This window comes from Glycine soja, chromosome 19, assembly GCF_004193775.1.
Source record: "Glycine soja cultivar W05 chromosome 19, ASM419377v2, whole genome shotgun sequence".
Taxonomy (NCBI): Eukaryota; Viridiplantae; Streptophyta; class Magnoliopsida; order Fabales; family Fabaceae; genus Glycine; species Glycine soja.
In genome coordinates, this window is record NC_041020.1 from 40,496,726 (window position 1) to 40,510,889 (window position 14,164).

Sequence of the window (14,164 nt, forward strand, 5' to 3'; positions counted from 1 at the left end):
GTTTATATCAAGCTTTGGAGTTCATTCAAGACTTCCTCAAGCTATTACTCAACAGAAAATTGAAGATTTGGAGTTCATTCAGGACTTCCATCAGCACTTGTTTATTTACGATGTCTGTTCTCCCTTGATTTCCGATTATCAGTATTATTTAATCTCATTGGTTGATATGTTGCCATCCATCAGACATCAGTGATTTTGACATTATCCTTGGAGAGACCATGGCAAAAAAAAGAGAGAGAGAGAGACATATATCGAATTCATATCAAGAAATCTGATTTCGTATTTTTCATGTTAAATATTTTAGAATAACTTTACATACAATTTGAAAGAAAAGATTTATCTATGGTATGTTATTTTTTTTTTTTTTAAGAATGGTATGCTATTTTTAAAAATAATAATAAACAAGGATTCGTTATCATTATACTTTTTTTAATTATTAAATATTTTATAGTTCTCTCTGTTTTGTGTGGGGGAAAAAGGGTTAAAAACTTGCTATTTTAATAGTATCTATTATCTCACTTTTGTAAAATCCCAACCTCATATATACGACATAGAAAAATTGTGTATTTAACATTGCTCATACGAAATATTAATTTCTTTACTAAAATATTTTTTTCACATCAATCTTTTAATTAATTGAATAAAGTTTGATGGAAGTTACGTGTAGACAAATAGTGTAAATATCGACTTTATGCTTTGTTGGGAGAGGAGATGGAGGGTCGGCTCAACATATTTCTATGCCTAAAGCTAATCTTGAAAGTGAAGTCTTTTTAAAACAAATATTTTTTTTTAAAAAATAATTATTATATTTTATTAAAATAATTATATTTTTATCATTGAAAGTTTATTTTTCAAGCTTTAAAAGATGTAAAATTATTTATAAAACTATTATAATCAATTTCCTTTAATTTTTAGGTGCATTGTGCTAAGAATTTATATATTTAGTGTAAAAGTGACTTTTGAACCAATTTTAATAATAATTGATATATTTTAAGAGAAACTTTTGATGTATCTAATTATAGAAATACCGTTAATGTATAATGTAATTATTGAGTAATTAATTTTTTAAGTGACACAAAACAATAAAAAAGACACTCAGTATAATGAGTGATAAATTTTGGATTTAAATACTAATATTGTAAATTTGGAGCATCACTCGTACCAATATTACATATTTGCATCATCACTCTCGGTCCTCAAGAAAATTGGCGCACTACACTAGAATAACATACATTAAAAATTATATAGAATATTAATTGTAAGAAATATTAATTAATTTGAGGGCCCTAAAACAAGAGTTTGAGTTGCTTTATGCTTAGCCGGCCCTGAGGGGATGATAGGTTATATAATATCAAATATATGGAATGTAGTGTTTGTTGGCTTAAGTTGTCGGTTATAATTTTGATTGAGTATCTAATATTTTTAAAGATAAAAAAATTGTTATGAGAAATGTTAAGAAGATAAATGCATATTTTTAAATACATCTTTTATTAGTTAAAAATTATTTTAAAAAATTGGATCTCACATTTTAATAATAGAATCTTTCTTATTATTTTATAGTTTTTAATAAATTTTAATTTTTAATCTTCTCCCTATTAATTGATTACACTGGCATAAATTAAGGAAAATCTTTTGTTTCTTAAACTTTGATTGGGTTTCTTAAACGATTCTTAAACATAAGAAGTATTTCTTATGCAATTTCACGATTGATTAGTAAAATTGATGTTATTACAATCATTAAGCAATTTGTGTTATTAAGAATCGTGAGATAATTATAAAACTTATTTTCATTTTAAATTTATAAGAACTGTACCACTGTAGGAAAAAAAATATTAAAGTTTTCAAATCCCAAAATAGTATTGTAAGCCTGCTAAAAATGAGATAAAGAACTTCACTACTGAATTACTACATCACTAAGCCTGACTTATATAATGATGCTCCAAGTAACACGTATTGTGAGTTTAAAAACTTGGTAAGCGTTCCTAAATTAATTTATGGATGCTGCTGGTGCTACCCTTTTGTGTTACATCTTCTTCATAGCTTTGCTCATTTTCCCAATACTTTTCAAGTCCCTTGTCACACGAAGCACAAAGAAATTTCGACCACCACCAAGTCCACCAACACTTCCCATCATAGGCCACCTCCACCTTGTGGGCTCAGTCATACCAAAATCATTCCAAGCCCTAGCTCGCCTCTATGGCCCTCTCATTCAGCTCCGTTTAGGTGCCTCAACATGCGTAGTTGTCTCCAACGACCAAGTTGCCAAAGAAGTGATGAAAACCAACGACCTCAATTTCTGTTACCGACCCCACTTTGGATCCTCCGAGTACTTCTTGTACAAAGGCTCTGATTTTATCACCGCCCCATATGGCCCTTATTGGCGCTTCATCAAGAAGCTTTGCATGACGCAGCTTCTATCCAGCTCGCAGCTAGGGCGCTTCGTGCACGTCCGAGAGCAAGAAATTAATAAACTCTTGAAATCTGTTCTAGTGTGTTCCAGTGAAGGTAGGGTTATTGATTTGAGCTTTGAGCTCACTTCTTTGACCAACAATATCTTGTGCCGGATGGCTATGAGCACCAGCTGTTTGGATAGGGTTCATGATGCTGCTGAGATTCTTGACTTGGTGAGGGAGTTTTTGCATGCAGGAGCTAAGTTGAGCATGGGTGAGGTGTTGGGACCTTTGGGGAAGTTTGATTTGTTTGGGTATGGGAAGAAGCTTGTCAAAATAGTTGGCAAGTTTGATCAGGTTTTGGAGCGTATCATGGAGGAACACGAAGAGAAAAACACTGAGGTTCGTCGAGGAGAAACAGGGGACATGATGGATATTATGTTGCAAGTTTATAAAGATCCAAATGCTGAAGTGAGGTTAACAAGGAATCATATCAAGGCCTTCTTCCTAGTAAGCCTTTTCTTTTTCTTTTCCTTTTGATATTTATTTATTATTCGAAAAAACATATTATGGTTCTCACAATTTTCAGTCAAATTTGATCTTAATCCGTGTGTTTTCAAATCAATAAATTTAATCTTCATTTAGAAAAAATATGTAAAATCGGTCTCGTACCTTAAAAATAATTTATGCTAGCTGTTTGCTAACATGTTAATCACTGATTAACTAATTATTAGTTATATATAAGATTTAAAATAGAGGGATCAAAAATATATTTTTTTATGATTTAAATTTGTGTGCTCATATATGTTGACCAATTCTAATAACGACTTTCCCGTCCCGAGATAATTATTGTGTTACAATAATTATTATTTTAATTTTTTTAATATAATATTAATTACGTTTTTTTTTAAATTATATCTAACAAAATCTAAAAATGAGAAACTAAAGTGTAAGGTTAGCAAAGGTGGGATAGAAAGTGATTATTGTTTTTGTGTTGTGATGAAAAAGGATATTTTCCTAGCGGGAACAGAAACGTCTTCAGCAGCGTTGCAATGGGCAATGGCTGAGATGATGAACAAGGAAGGAGTGTTAAAAAGGGTGAAGGAAGAGATCGATGAAGTGGTGGGAACTAACAGGTTGGTTAGTGAATCAGACATTACAAATCTACGTTACCTCCAAGCTGTAGTGAAGGAAGTTTTAAGACTCCATCCAACGGCGCCGCTTGCTATAAGAGAATCAGCAGAGAACTGCAGCATCAACGGGTATGATATCAAGGGCCAGACACGAACACTCATCAATGTCTACGCCATCATGCGGGACCCAGAAGCGTGGCCCAACCCAGAGGAGTTTATGCCGGAGAGGTTCTTGGATGGGATCAACGCCGCTGATTTCAGCTATCTTCCGTTTGGGTTTGGCAGGAGGGGGTGCCCTGGATCTTCCCTTGCATTAACGCTCATACAAGTCACGCTTGCATCGCTTATCCAATGTTTTCAATGGAATATCAAAGCCGGAGAGAAGCTTTGTATGGAAGAAGCCTCATCCTTCTCTACAGGATTGGCAAAGCCTCTTCTTTGTTACCCTATAACTCGTTTTAATCCTTTTTAACTTTCAGCTCAATGCAATTTCCAAGGGATAATGCCATAGTGTTTTAAGTTAGTTTTTTGTTAAAAGTTTGTTTGGTTATTTAATAAACAAATATTTGAAAATAATTTTTAGTATTTTTTAAAAAGTTAATCTATATTTTTTTTTATTTTTTCATCCTGAATTTATTTAAAATAAATTATGATTTTATTATTTTTTTTGTTATTTATACTTTTCACCAATTTTTACCGTTAATTTTATTAAACACTTATAATTTATAATTAATTTATCAATTTTCGACTACTTGCTTCTCCGGTATAAATGTGATTTTTTTTTTTTACTTTACATTTTCTACCAAATAATGAGGTGTCTCAGTGTGCTCTCATCAGTAAGCAAGCAGTCTTGTCATACATATCCTAATGCCAAAATGTTAGGAATAAGCCGAACAAAAAACACCAAGAGAAGGATTGAGATCGCTTGATCAAATAATTGATCAATTAATTAACCAACTGAAAAGGACAAATGGAAAAGAAATTTGGTTTTCATTATTATGTATTTCTTTCGTGTGATGCAACCTAACGAATAATATGGAATATTCTTAACAGGATTTAACTTCGATGAGCTCATCATTGTAGTCTATTCTATTCACAAGCATTACTAAAAGCCTCAAGCCCTTAACTCTTTTGGTAACATAACAGTATAAAAAAGCTTCCCTTGAATATTGTATCCAAATTTCACTCTGTAATATATGTATATCAAGCTTTCATGTAATGCAACCAATCAAATATGACTGAAGAGAATATAAAGCTTAAAGCCATATAGAATTCCCAGTAGAATTGATAAATCTATCATGATTTCATGTGATTCAGTTTCAACTTGATAAAACAATAGCTGTAAGAAAATAAAAGCATACAGCAGAATTCTCTGAAAGTTATATATCAGATGCCTTTTGTTTTTGTGGAATATCAGATACCTTTTATAAGTACGCCAAGCTTCTGTTTCTGTGCATCAATATATGTCGATATTTGAACCGTTATGATCTTTTAACACATGGAGCTTTCTTTGCGAAGAAAGACAACTGACTGGGTAACATTTTTATTAGAGGCTGGACTTAGTCACAATTTCTTAGTTTGAAAACTGACATGTTGCCGGCCAGAGCAATACATAAATGTCCTTTACCAAAACAGAAAACAATATCAAACGCAAACAAGAAATTTCGTGCTACTAGAGTATGGAGGAAGAAGTCCTTACCTAGTTACATTTTTATATACGAGGCAATCAGCATATTTTCATTTACTTGCAAAACATTCAAATCAAATATGGCTGATTACCAAGGCTACATCATACTTTTCATGGCATGGCTAGTCTCCACAATAGTGGTTCGAGCCATACTCAGCAAAAAACAGAACAAGACTAATAGACCACCAAGTCCACTAGCCTTACCCATCATTGGTGAGAAAGTTGGTGCAAGACACTGTGCATCTCACGGGGAAGTTTAATGTGTCGGACTTCATTTGGTTCCTTAAAAACTAGGATATGCAGGGGTTTGGGAAAGGACTAAAGGAAATTCGGGACAGGTTTGACACCATTATGGAGAGGGCGATCAAGGAGCATGAAGAGGAAAGGAAGAAAAGAAAGGAAGTTGGTAATGGAGGAGAGGGTCAAATCAAGGATCTAGTCTATGTGTTATTGGACATACATGAAGATCACAACTCTAACATAAAATTGACAAAAGAGAACATAAAGGCCTCTAGATCTTGGTAAGTCATCTCTACGACCAAAATTTCATTTTCCTTTCTTTAACTTCTACTCTACCAAATTGTTACAGCAAAAAAAAATAGCATGTTTGGATTTAAATGATCCAGAATCAAATTGAAATATTAGTTAACCTGATTTTAGATAAATGTTTATATGTTTAGTTTCACATTACATAATTGATGTTAGATCTAAAATTAATTTTAACGTGAATAATTTTAAGTAATTTTTGCTTTGAATAGAAAATTTTACTGTTTTACCTATCAACTTAATTTTAGAATAGAAATATATCATAAATCACGCACTTTCAAATCAATTTTAACCGAAGTGAATTTTCCACACCCTTGTCTAGATACACACTCAATTTGTTAAACTTAAACATAAAAGCCTGATGATATATTTTATTAATTTTGCAGGATGTATTTATGGCAGGAACAGACACTGCAGCCTTAACGACCGAATGGGCTCTAACCGAGTTGATTAACCATCCACATGTAATGGAGAGAGCAAGACAAGAGATTGATTCTGTGATATATAGGAAATGGTAGAATAGTAGAAGAATCAGACATTGTCAACCTTTCTTACCTGCAAGCTGTAATACCCCACGGGTCCAATGATTATTAGAGAATCATCAGAAAGCTGCACCATCTGGGGCTATGATATTCCAGCAAAGACTTAGTTGTTTGTAAATGTGTGGGCTATTGGAAGGGACCCCAATCACTGGGAGAACCCACTTGAGTTCAAACCAGAGAGGTTTATTAGTGAAGAGGGAAGTGGGAAGGGTCAGATAGATGTGAGGGGGCAACATTTTCACATGATTCCATTTGGGAGTGGGAGAAGAGGGTGCCCTGAATCCTCACTTGCTTTGCAGGTTGCGCAGGCAAACCTTGCTGCTATGATTCAATGCTTTGAATGGAAGGTTAAAGGAGGCATTGGAACTGCTGACATGGAAGAGAAACCAGGGTTAACTCTTTCAAGGGCTCATCCATTGATTTGTGTCCCAGTGCCTAGGCTTAATCCTTTTCCTAATGTGATTGTGATCATATCATCATCAATTTCACGAACCCTGACTCTGTTTTGTGCAATATGTACACAGGCAAGGTTTTTTCCATTAACAAAAGATTTATCTTATAAAATTAAAAGTTTTGTGTCAGTAACCTATATCGACCATCAATGCAAACATTTGTTACGTGTATTACTAATACTAAGATAAAACTCTAATTCTAGACAACAATAAAAACACTTAAAAGAACTAGATCTAACTTTTCTCCTTTCATAGGGATTATAGCCTGTATAAAGAATATCATGGAAGTGACTTTCTCAATAAAACCGGGTCTTATGGTTTGACAAAATAGGGATGATACTAATGTGGTTTTTAGTGGAATTGTGATTTACAGGTTGCTATATTGAGTTCGGAATACAAAATTGAAGCCATATAGATATTTGTCAACTGACTTTTAAAATCAACGTGCTAGATAAAAGCCTAGATGAAGTGTCATTGTAACGAGTGAATTTTAAAATATATCCATGAAAAATTATTGCTCAAACAAAAACAATAAAATAATTAACACAAACCAAAGTAGACCTTACGTCACATCAACTTGCGGTAGCCTCCATTACTGACCAGTATGGCAGTTCTCGAGTGAGTTCAGAGAACGGTTCTCTCTATGTGTCTGTCATGAATGCTAGATATATATTTTCCCATATTAATTAATTTCCTAAGAGTCTATCTCCTATTATACCCTTCGTCCCAAGTCTATTTCCCAAACTCCTCAACTTTCCAAAAAAAGAGAAAAATCAAGATGGTGTAATAAACAATATATCAACTTTGAAAATATCACCACTCATTGTTTGACTGATGTTAGCTGGGCCACTAAATCGATGTCATTAGTGTTGAATTTGTGTTTGCTGGGCTGACGTTAATCTAACAATTTTTCAGTAATATATATTTTTTATTTTTAGTTGTACTTGTAATTAAGTTACACATAAGGATTTTAAGACCTGTCCAAGAATATTCAACTCAGTCAAGTATAATTTGGCTTCTTGGATCAACCTTGGGGTTCTTACACATAATCTTCCTTCCTAGTCTAGCAACAATTACTTTTGTCCTTAATTTCTCATAAATCACTATTATGAATATCTTACAATGGTTTTCCTGAGTAATCATTGCCACAATGGGGGTAACAAAGGTGATATTGCTGATGTGGAGGTGGGTCGTCCAAAGACCAACCATTAAAGGATGAATGTAAAGACTTATGGGACGGACAAAAACTGGTAAACATGGGATTATATAATGAAAGTCTTGATTTGTTTGGATACAACCTACAATATATAATTATTCTGCCTCAAGTGTGTAAGTAGTACCAAGAGGTTTGAAGTTTTGAGTTAATTGGTGTACCACCGATGCAATATATAGTCCTTTAACCCCTCAAGTGCATAAACATGAAAAGATTTAAGTTTTAGGTCAATCAGCATATGATGGGAGTGGTATAGTGTCTTCTGGGCTTGAATGTATAAGCAACGAGAAACTTGAAATTTTGCACTGATCAAGGTACAACTGGTGCGGACCAACGTGATATATTGTAACAAAACATGAACATGTTTTACATAACTTAAAATACTATTTTTAATATGAACTATATATATATATATATATATATATATATATAAATATATATATATATATATATATATATATATATATATATATATATCAAATAAATCCTCGTTATGTAAACTTAAAAATAGTATATAAAAAAAACCGTTCCAAGTATACTAATAAAGTATAGAGCATGTCATCAATAAATGCTGATTATAAATATAATAATAATATATGTCTATATTAATCTATCATCCATTTTGTCCAATTCAGTTTCTCGGTAAAGGCTAGGCGGCGGATTATATGATCCTTATCCTACATTCACACCACACCATAGAACTCCTTCTCCAATTCCCTCCTCTGTCAATTGTCATAAAGTCATAAACTACTCTTACTTTTCAATACCTAATCGAAGAGACTTTTTTTTTTTTTTGGAATCGGTTTTAAATAATTATTTAAAAGTAATAAATCATAACAGCTCACACGACTTTGAGTTAGAAATCTTAATATTATTTTTTTTAACTAAAGTCACAAAAATATTTATGACTTCTATTAATTTTTTTTACAACTTTAAAATTATAATTTTTTTTTTACTGGTAAGACTTCAAAATCGTAAAAAAATAATTTATAACTTTAAAGTCCTAAAATTCTTTTTTTTAAAATAAAGTTGCTTAAGTTAAAAGTGTTTTTTTAAGTTTTAATTATTTTACCTTAGTTTATTTTTTTTCTCTAATTTTTTAAAATTTTAAAAAATTATTTATTTAAATGTCAAATACATTATTTTAATTTTACTTATTAATAGTTTTATTTAATATGGTGTATATTTTTATGATTTTATTTTATATATTATTAATTTATTTTAATGTTTTATTATTTTAAATATATTATATATTTTTAATATTATTTCATTTAAATGTTTTAATTTATTTAAAATTTAGATAATCTATTAATAAAAATACATCCTAAAATTAAAAAGAGATACTAAAAATTTGAAACACTTCAATTTAAAAAATTGATGATATTTAAATGAAAATTATATATTTTTTTAAAATTAATAATGAGATGATGTTCCTTGGAAGTGAAAACATATAACCTCAATATTTAGATTTATATTTTATGTTTGATCCTTCAAAGCGAATATAGATGTCGAGAAGACTAATCACTACTCCAATACATAATGAAGTGAACAAATCAATTCCAAATAGGATTAAGAAATATTGTAAAAGTGAAGGTGATAGTCGTGTCCATACAAATAAGTACGTAATTTATATATTTTAAATAATAAAATATTAAAATAAATTAATAACATATAAAATAAAAACATAAAAAAATACACACCATATTAAATAAAACTATTAATAATCAAAATTAAAATTATTCATTTGACATTTAAATAAATAAATCTTTTTACAATTTTAAAAAATTAAAAAAACAAAACAAAATAACCTAAAAAAACACTTTAAACTTAAACAATTTTATTTTAAAAAAAATTACGACTTCAAATCATAAAAAAAATATGAAAAAAATTAATTACGATTTTAAAATCGTAAAAAAAATTAACTGAAATAGTAAATTAAAAACTTCAGTTAAAAAAATAAAAATACAGACAACTTAATGTAACACTAACCAGTAATTATTTAAAACCACGCCATTTGGAAAAATCGAAAAAAAAAAAGGGCCTGGTCAGTATAAAAGCCAATCGAAGACTGCTGTGCTTTCTGTCTGTCATCATCATGAATGTTTACTATTTTACAATCTTTATTTGAAAGGTCCTCAACTGGTAAAAAGACATTCAAGGTACTTGTTGTAGATGAGATCATATTCAATACTAGTCTTTCTTAGTTTCTTTCTCTTACCTCACCAAAAAAACAAAAAGATGAATGGTCAGACTCGGAGGATTTCTATTTAGTAAAAATCTTTCTTAGTTTCTTTCATATGCACTCCATAGTTGAAGGTGGAAGCTAAGGTATTATTATGGCTTATCAAGTGTTGGTGATTTGTGTGGTCTCCAGCATAGTGTTTGCATACATAGTATGGAGAAAAGAAAGGAAGAAAAAGCTTCCACCGAGTCCAAAGGGCCTTCCCATCATTGGGCACCTCCACCTTGTGTCCCCAATACCCCACCAAGATTTTTACAAGCTCTCACTCCGCCATGGACCCATCATGCAACTTTTCCTCGGCTCAGTCCCTTGTGTGGTGGCTTCCACCGCGGAAGCCGCCAAAGAGTTCCTCAAAACCCACGAAATCAACTTCTCCAACCGCCCCGGCCAAAACGTCGCCGTTCAGTTCTTAACCTACGTGTTTGGCCCTTACGGACCCTCCGTGAAGTTCATCAAGAAACTTTGCATGTCCGAACTCCTCGGTGGGCGCATGCTGGACCAGTTCCTTCCTGTGAGACAGCAAGAGACAAAAAAATTCATCAAACGCGTCCTCCAAAAGGGTATCGCTGGTGAAGCCGTTGACTTCGGAGGAGAGTTCATGAGACTCTCCAACAACATCATTTCGAGAATGACCATGAACCAGACGAGTTCCGAGGACGAGAAACAGGCCGAAGAGATGAGGATGCTGGTGGCGGATGTCGCAGAACTCATGGGCACGTTCAACGTGTCGGACTTCATTTGGTTCTTGAAGCCTTTTGATTTGCAGGGGTTCAACAAGAGGATCAGGAAAACGAGGATCAGATTCGACGCTGTCTTGGACAGAATCATCAAGCAGCGTGAAGAGGAAAGAAGGAACAACAAGGAAATCGGTGGAACGCGTCAGTTTAAGGATATACTTGATGTTTTGTTGGACATAGGCGAAGATGACAGTTCTGAAATCAAATTAACCAAAGAGAACATTAAGGCCTTCATCATGGTAAGTAAATGAATTATGCAAGTATATATGCTGTTTTTTTCTTTCTTATAACTTCACACTAATTATTTTATTTGGACACTCAACCGTACAGATACCATGTTTTTCCCTGCCTTGTTACATTATATCAACATTCCCCTGTTTAGTCTCTGTCTCTTGGGTCCTGATTATCTTATATTCCACTCCAAAATCGGACGGGTTATGATATATAGAGAGAGAAAAAAAAGGATAGATGTGATAAATAATGTGAAAAATAAAGAAAGAAAAAAGAGAGAGAAAATAAAGTGGAAGTTAAATGAAAGATAAAAAGTTAATAAAACTTGATCAGGTCTCATGTGAAAATTGTTTGAGTGGAGGACCATATAATAAGTGTCCATCCTTCATTTTCCTTTCATGCAAACATGACTAACATGCACATGTGTTGTTTCTAATGACATATTTAGGATATATTTGTTGCCGGGACTGACACGTCAGCTGCAACCATGGAATGGGCTATGGCAGAGTTAATCAACAATCCATGTGTGTTGGAGAAGGCAAGGCAAGAGATAGATGCAGTGGTTGGAAATAGTAGAATAATAGAAGAATCAGACATTGTCAACCTTCCTTACCTACAAGCCATTGTTAGAGAAACACTTAGGATTCACCCAGGTGGTCCATTGATTGTTAGAGAGTCATCAAAAAGTGTTGTGGTTTGTGGGTATGAAATTCCAGCCAAGACCCGATTATTTGTCAATGTTTGGGCTATTGGAAGGGACCCCAATCATTGGGAGAACCCATTTGAGTTTAGGCCGGAGAGGTTTTTTGAAAATGGACAAAGTCAATTGGATGTTAGGGGACAACATTATCATTTTATTCCATTCGGGAGTGGAAGAAGATCATGCCCTGGTACTTCTCTGGCATTGCAGATTGTGCATGTGAATCTGGCTATTATGATTCAGTGTTTTCAGTGGAAGTTTGATAATGGCAATAACAAGGTGGACATGGAAGAGAAGTCTGGCATCACTCTTCCGAGGGCTCACCCCATAATTTGTGTCCCTGTTCCAAGGCTTAACCCATTCCCTGTTATGTGATTGACGCTCCAAATGACATTAAACACCTTGTGAGAGAGTGAAAAAAGAGAGAATATAAATATTATGAATGGTGAAAATGTTGTGATACAAAGAGAAATAAATAACAGGTGTTAACAATGTGTCAATAAACTTGGATGATGTTTAAAAATCATTACTCTTATTTTAAAATATCTATTTTTTTTTGCTCATACGATGTCATGATGAAATTTTATGCACCCATGAGTTTACAATAAAAATATGTCACATAGTAAGAGAATCACATGCACATCACCATACATGCTTCATGACTTAAATACCAATTATAATTATAAAGTTCATATATTATATTAGGCTCGTGGAACTCACATGCTAATATATTAGTTCTAAAACAAATGCTAGTCAATAGCATAAGGACAGTGGTAAAAAAAGAAAATAAAAATATTTTTATTAACAGACAAAAACTTATACTAATCATAATCTTTTTTTTTACGTTCTCATTTAATTTATATATTTTAATTCTTTAATTAATATTCTAAAGATACTGCCGAATCAAACAAAGATTAAAGAGTGTGTTAGTAGGAAAAGGGTAACCTTTGGTTCCAACCAAGACACCAGAGATGAGTTCTGTGAATAATCTTGGAACATTGTTGGCTCGTCTTACCTCTATGCTGAACACACGTTCACCTCTGATTCCATGTTTTCACACTCTTAGAACGGTTCCCGTTTCCCCCAAAAGAGAATGGCCAAAGCTATTTTCTTCTGTCAATTCCACTCTCCCCTTCTCGTCTGCGCCCAACTTCGACTTCAAGGCCTACATGCTCGACAAGATCAACACCGTTAACAGAGCATTGGACGCAGCCGTTGCGCTAAGAGAACCACGGAAGCTCCACGAAGCCATGCGCTACACCCTCCTCGCCGGCGGAAAGAGGATCCGCCCGGTGCTCTGCCTCGCCGCCTGCTCTCTCGTCGGCGGCAGCGAGGCCACCGCAATCCCCGCCGCGTGCGCCGTCGAGATGATCCACACCATGTCGCTCATCCACGACGACCTGCCCTGCATGGACAACGACGACCTCCGCCGTGGAAAGCCGACAAGCCACAAGATCTTCGGCGAACACGTGGCCGTCCTCGCCGGCGACGCGCTCCTCGCGCTCGCGTTCGAGCACGTGGCGGCGTCGACGGAGGGCGCGTATGCGGCGCGCGTGGTGCGCGCGATCGGGGAGTTGGCGAAATGCATCGGCGCGGAAGGCGTCATGGCGGGACAGGTGGTGGACGTGAATTCGGAAGGGTTGACGTTGTCGATGTCGGATGAAGTGGCAGTTTTGGAGAGGTTGGAGTTTATTCACGTGCACAAAACGGCGGTGGTTGAAGGTGCGGTTGTGATGGGGGCGATACTGGGGGGTGGGTCGGACGAGGAAATTGAGAGGTTAAGGATGTTTGGTAGGTGCATTGGGTTGTTGGGTCAGGTTGTGGATGATGTTCTGGATGTTACTAAATCGTCCGAGGAATTGGGAAAGACGGCGAAGAAGGACTTGGTGGCTGATAAACTCACGTACCCCAAGGTTTTGGGGATACATGAGTCGAAGGAGTTTGCTCATAAATTGGTGCATGATGCAAACAAAATGTTGGCTGGGTTTCATCCTCCAAAGGCTGCTCCCCTATTTGCTTTAACCAATTACATTGCTTACAGGCAAAATTAATACACAGACTTTTGTTTTGTCATCACCGGGATGTGTCAATTGTCAAATAAATTTCTGTTACACCTCCAAAATTAATACATTTATAAGTGGTTTTTTAAAATTAATTCCTTTTTGTTTATAAGTTATTTTGTCTGGTGTAAAATGGTATATGAGAACTTATGAATGACGAAGTTATTTGATTTCTTTTTAAAAGCTACTAACTTTTTTTATAGGGAAAGAAATTATTTTATTAAAGCAATA

The 14,164-nt window shown here is 34.1% G+C and overlaps 3 protein-coding genes across 3 annotated transcripts; all 3 read left to right on the plus strand.

Annotated features, from left to right (window-relative positions):
• Positions 1 to 1,901: 1,901 nt before the first annotated feature.
• LOC114399912 (cytochrome P450 93A3) lies at positions 1,902 to 4,060 on the plus strand. Its single transcript, XM_028362133.1, has 2 exons — positions 1,902 to 2,900; positions 3,399 to 4,060. The coding sequence occupies exons 1-2, from the start codon at positions 1,995 to 1,997 to the stop codon at positions 3,993 to 3,995; spliced, it is 1,503 nt and encodes a 500-aa protein (XP_028217934.1). The 5' UTR covers positions 1,902 to 1,994; the 3' UTR covers positions 3,996 to 4,060.
• Positions 4,061 to 4,215: 155 nt separating this feature from the next.
• LOC114399913 (geranylgeranyl pyrophosphate synthase, chloroplastic-like) lies at positions 4,216 to 14,028 on the plus strand. Its single transcript, XM_028362134.1, has 2 exons — positions 4,216 to 5,596; positions 13,018 to 14,028. The coding sequence occupies exons 1-2, from the start codon at positions 5,508 to 5,510 to the stop codon at positions 13,922 to 13,924; spliced, it is 996 nt and encodes a 331-aa protein (XP_028217935.1). The 5' UTR covers positions 4,216 to 5,507; the 3' UTR covers positions 13,925 to 14,028.
• Positions 10,021 to 12,399, plus strand: LOC114399911 (cytochrome P450 93A2). The gene is made up of 2 exons (XM_028362132.1): positions 10,021 to 11,181; positions 11,622 to 12,399. The coding sequence occupies exons 1-2, from the start codon at positions 10,300 to 10,302 to the stop codon at positions 12,246 to 12,248; spliced, it is 1,509 nt and encodes a 502-aa protein (XP_028217933.1). The 5' UTR covers positions 10,021 to 10,299; the 3' UTR covers positions 12,249 to 12,399.
• Positions 14,029 to 14,164: the final 136 nt, after the last annotated feature.

What these genes read in the sequence shown, in the direction of transcription:
- LOC114399912 (XM_028362133.1), top strand. Translation starts at nt 1,995, where the DNA reads ATGGATGCTGCTGGTGCTACCCTTTTGTGTTACATCTTCTTCATAGCT. An exon ending in ATATCAAGGCCTTCTTCCTA is followed by an intron (nt 2,901 to 3,398) that starts GTAAGCCTTTTC and finishes GTGATGAAAAAG; the next exon opens with GATATTTTCCTAGCGGGAAC.
- LOC114399913 (XM_028362134.1), top strand. Translation starts at nt 5,508, where the DNA reads ATGCAGGGGTTTGGGAAAGGACTAAAGGAAATTCGGGACAGGTTTGAC. An exon ending in AAGGAGCATGAAGAGGAAAG is followed by an intron (nt 5,597 to 13,017) that starts GAAGAAAAGAAA and finishes CTTCTCGTCTGC; the next exon opens with GCCCAACTTCGACTTCAAGG.
- LOC114399911 (XM_028362132.1), top strand. Translation starts at nt 10,300, where the DNA reads ATGGCTTATCAAGTGTTGGTGATTTGTGTGGTCTCCAGCATAGTGTTT. An exon ending in ACATTAAGGCCTTCATCATG is followed by an intron (nt 11,182 to 11,621) that starts GTAAGTAAATGA and finishes TGACATATTTAG; the next exon opens with GATATATTTGTTGCCGGGAC.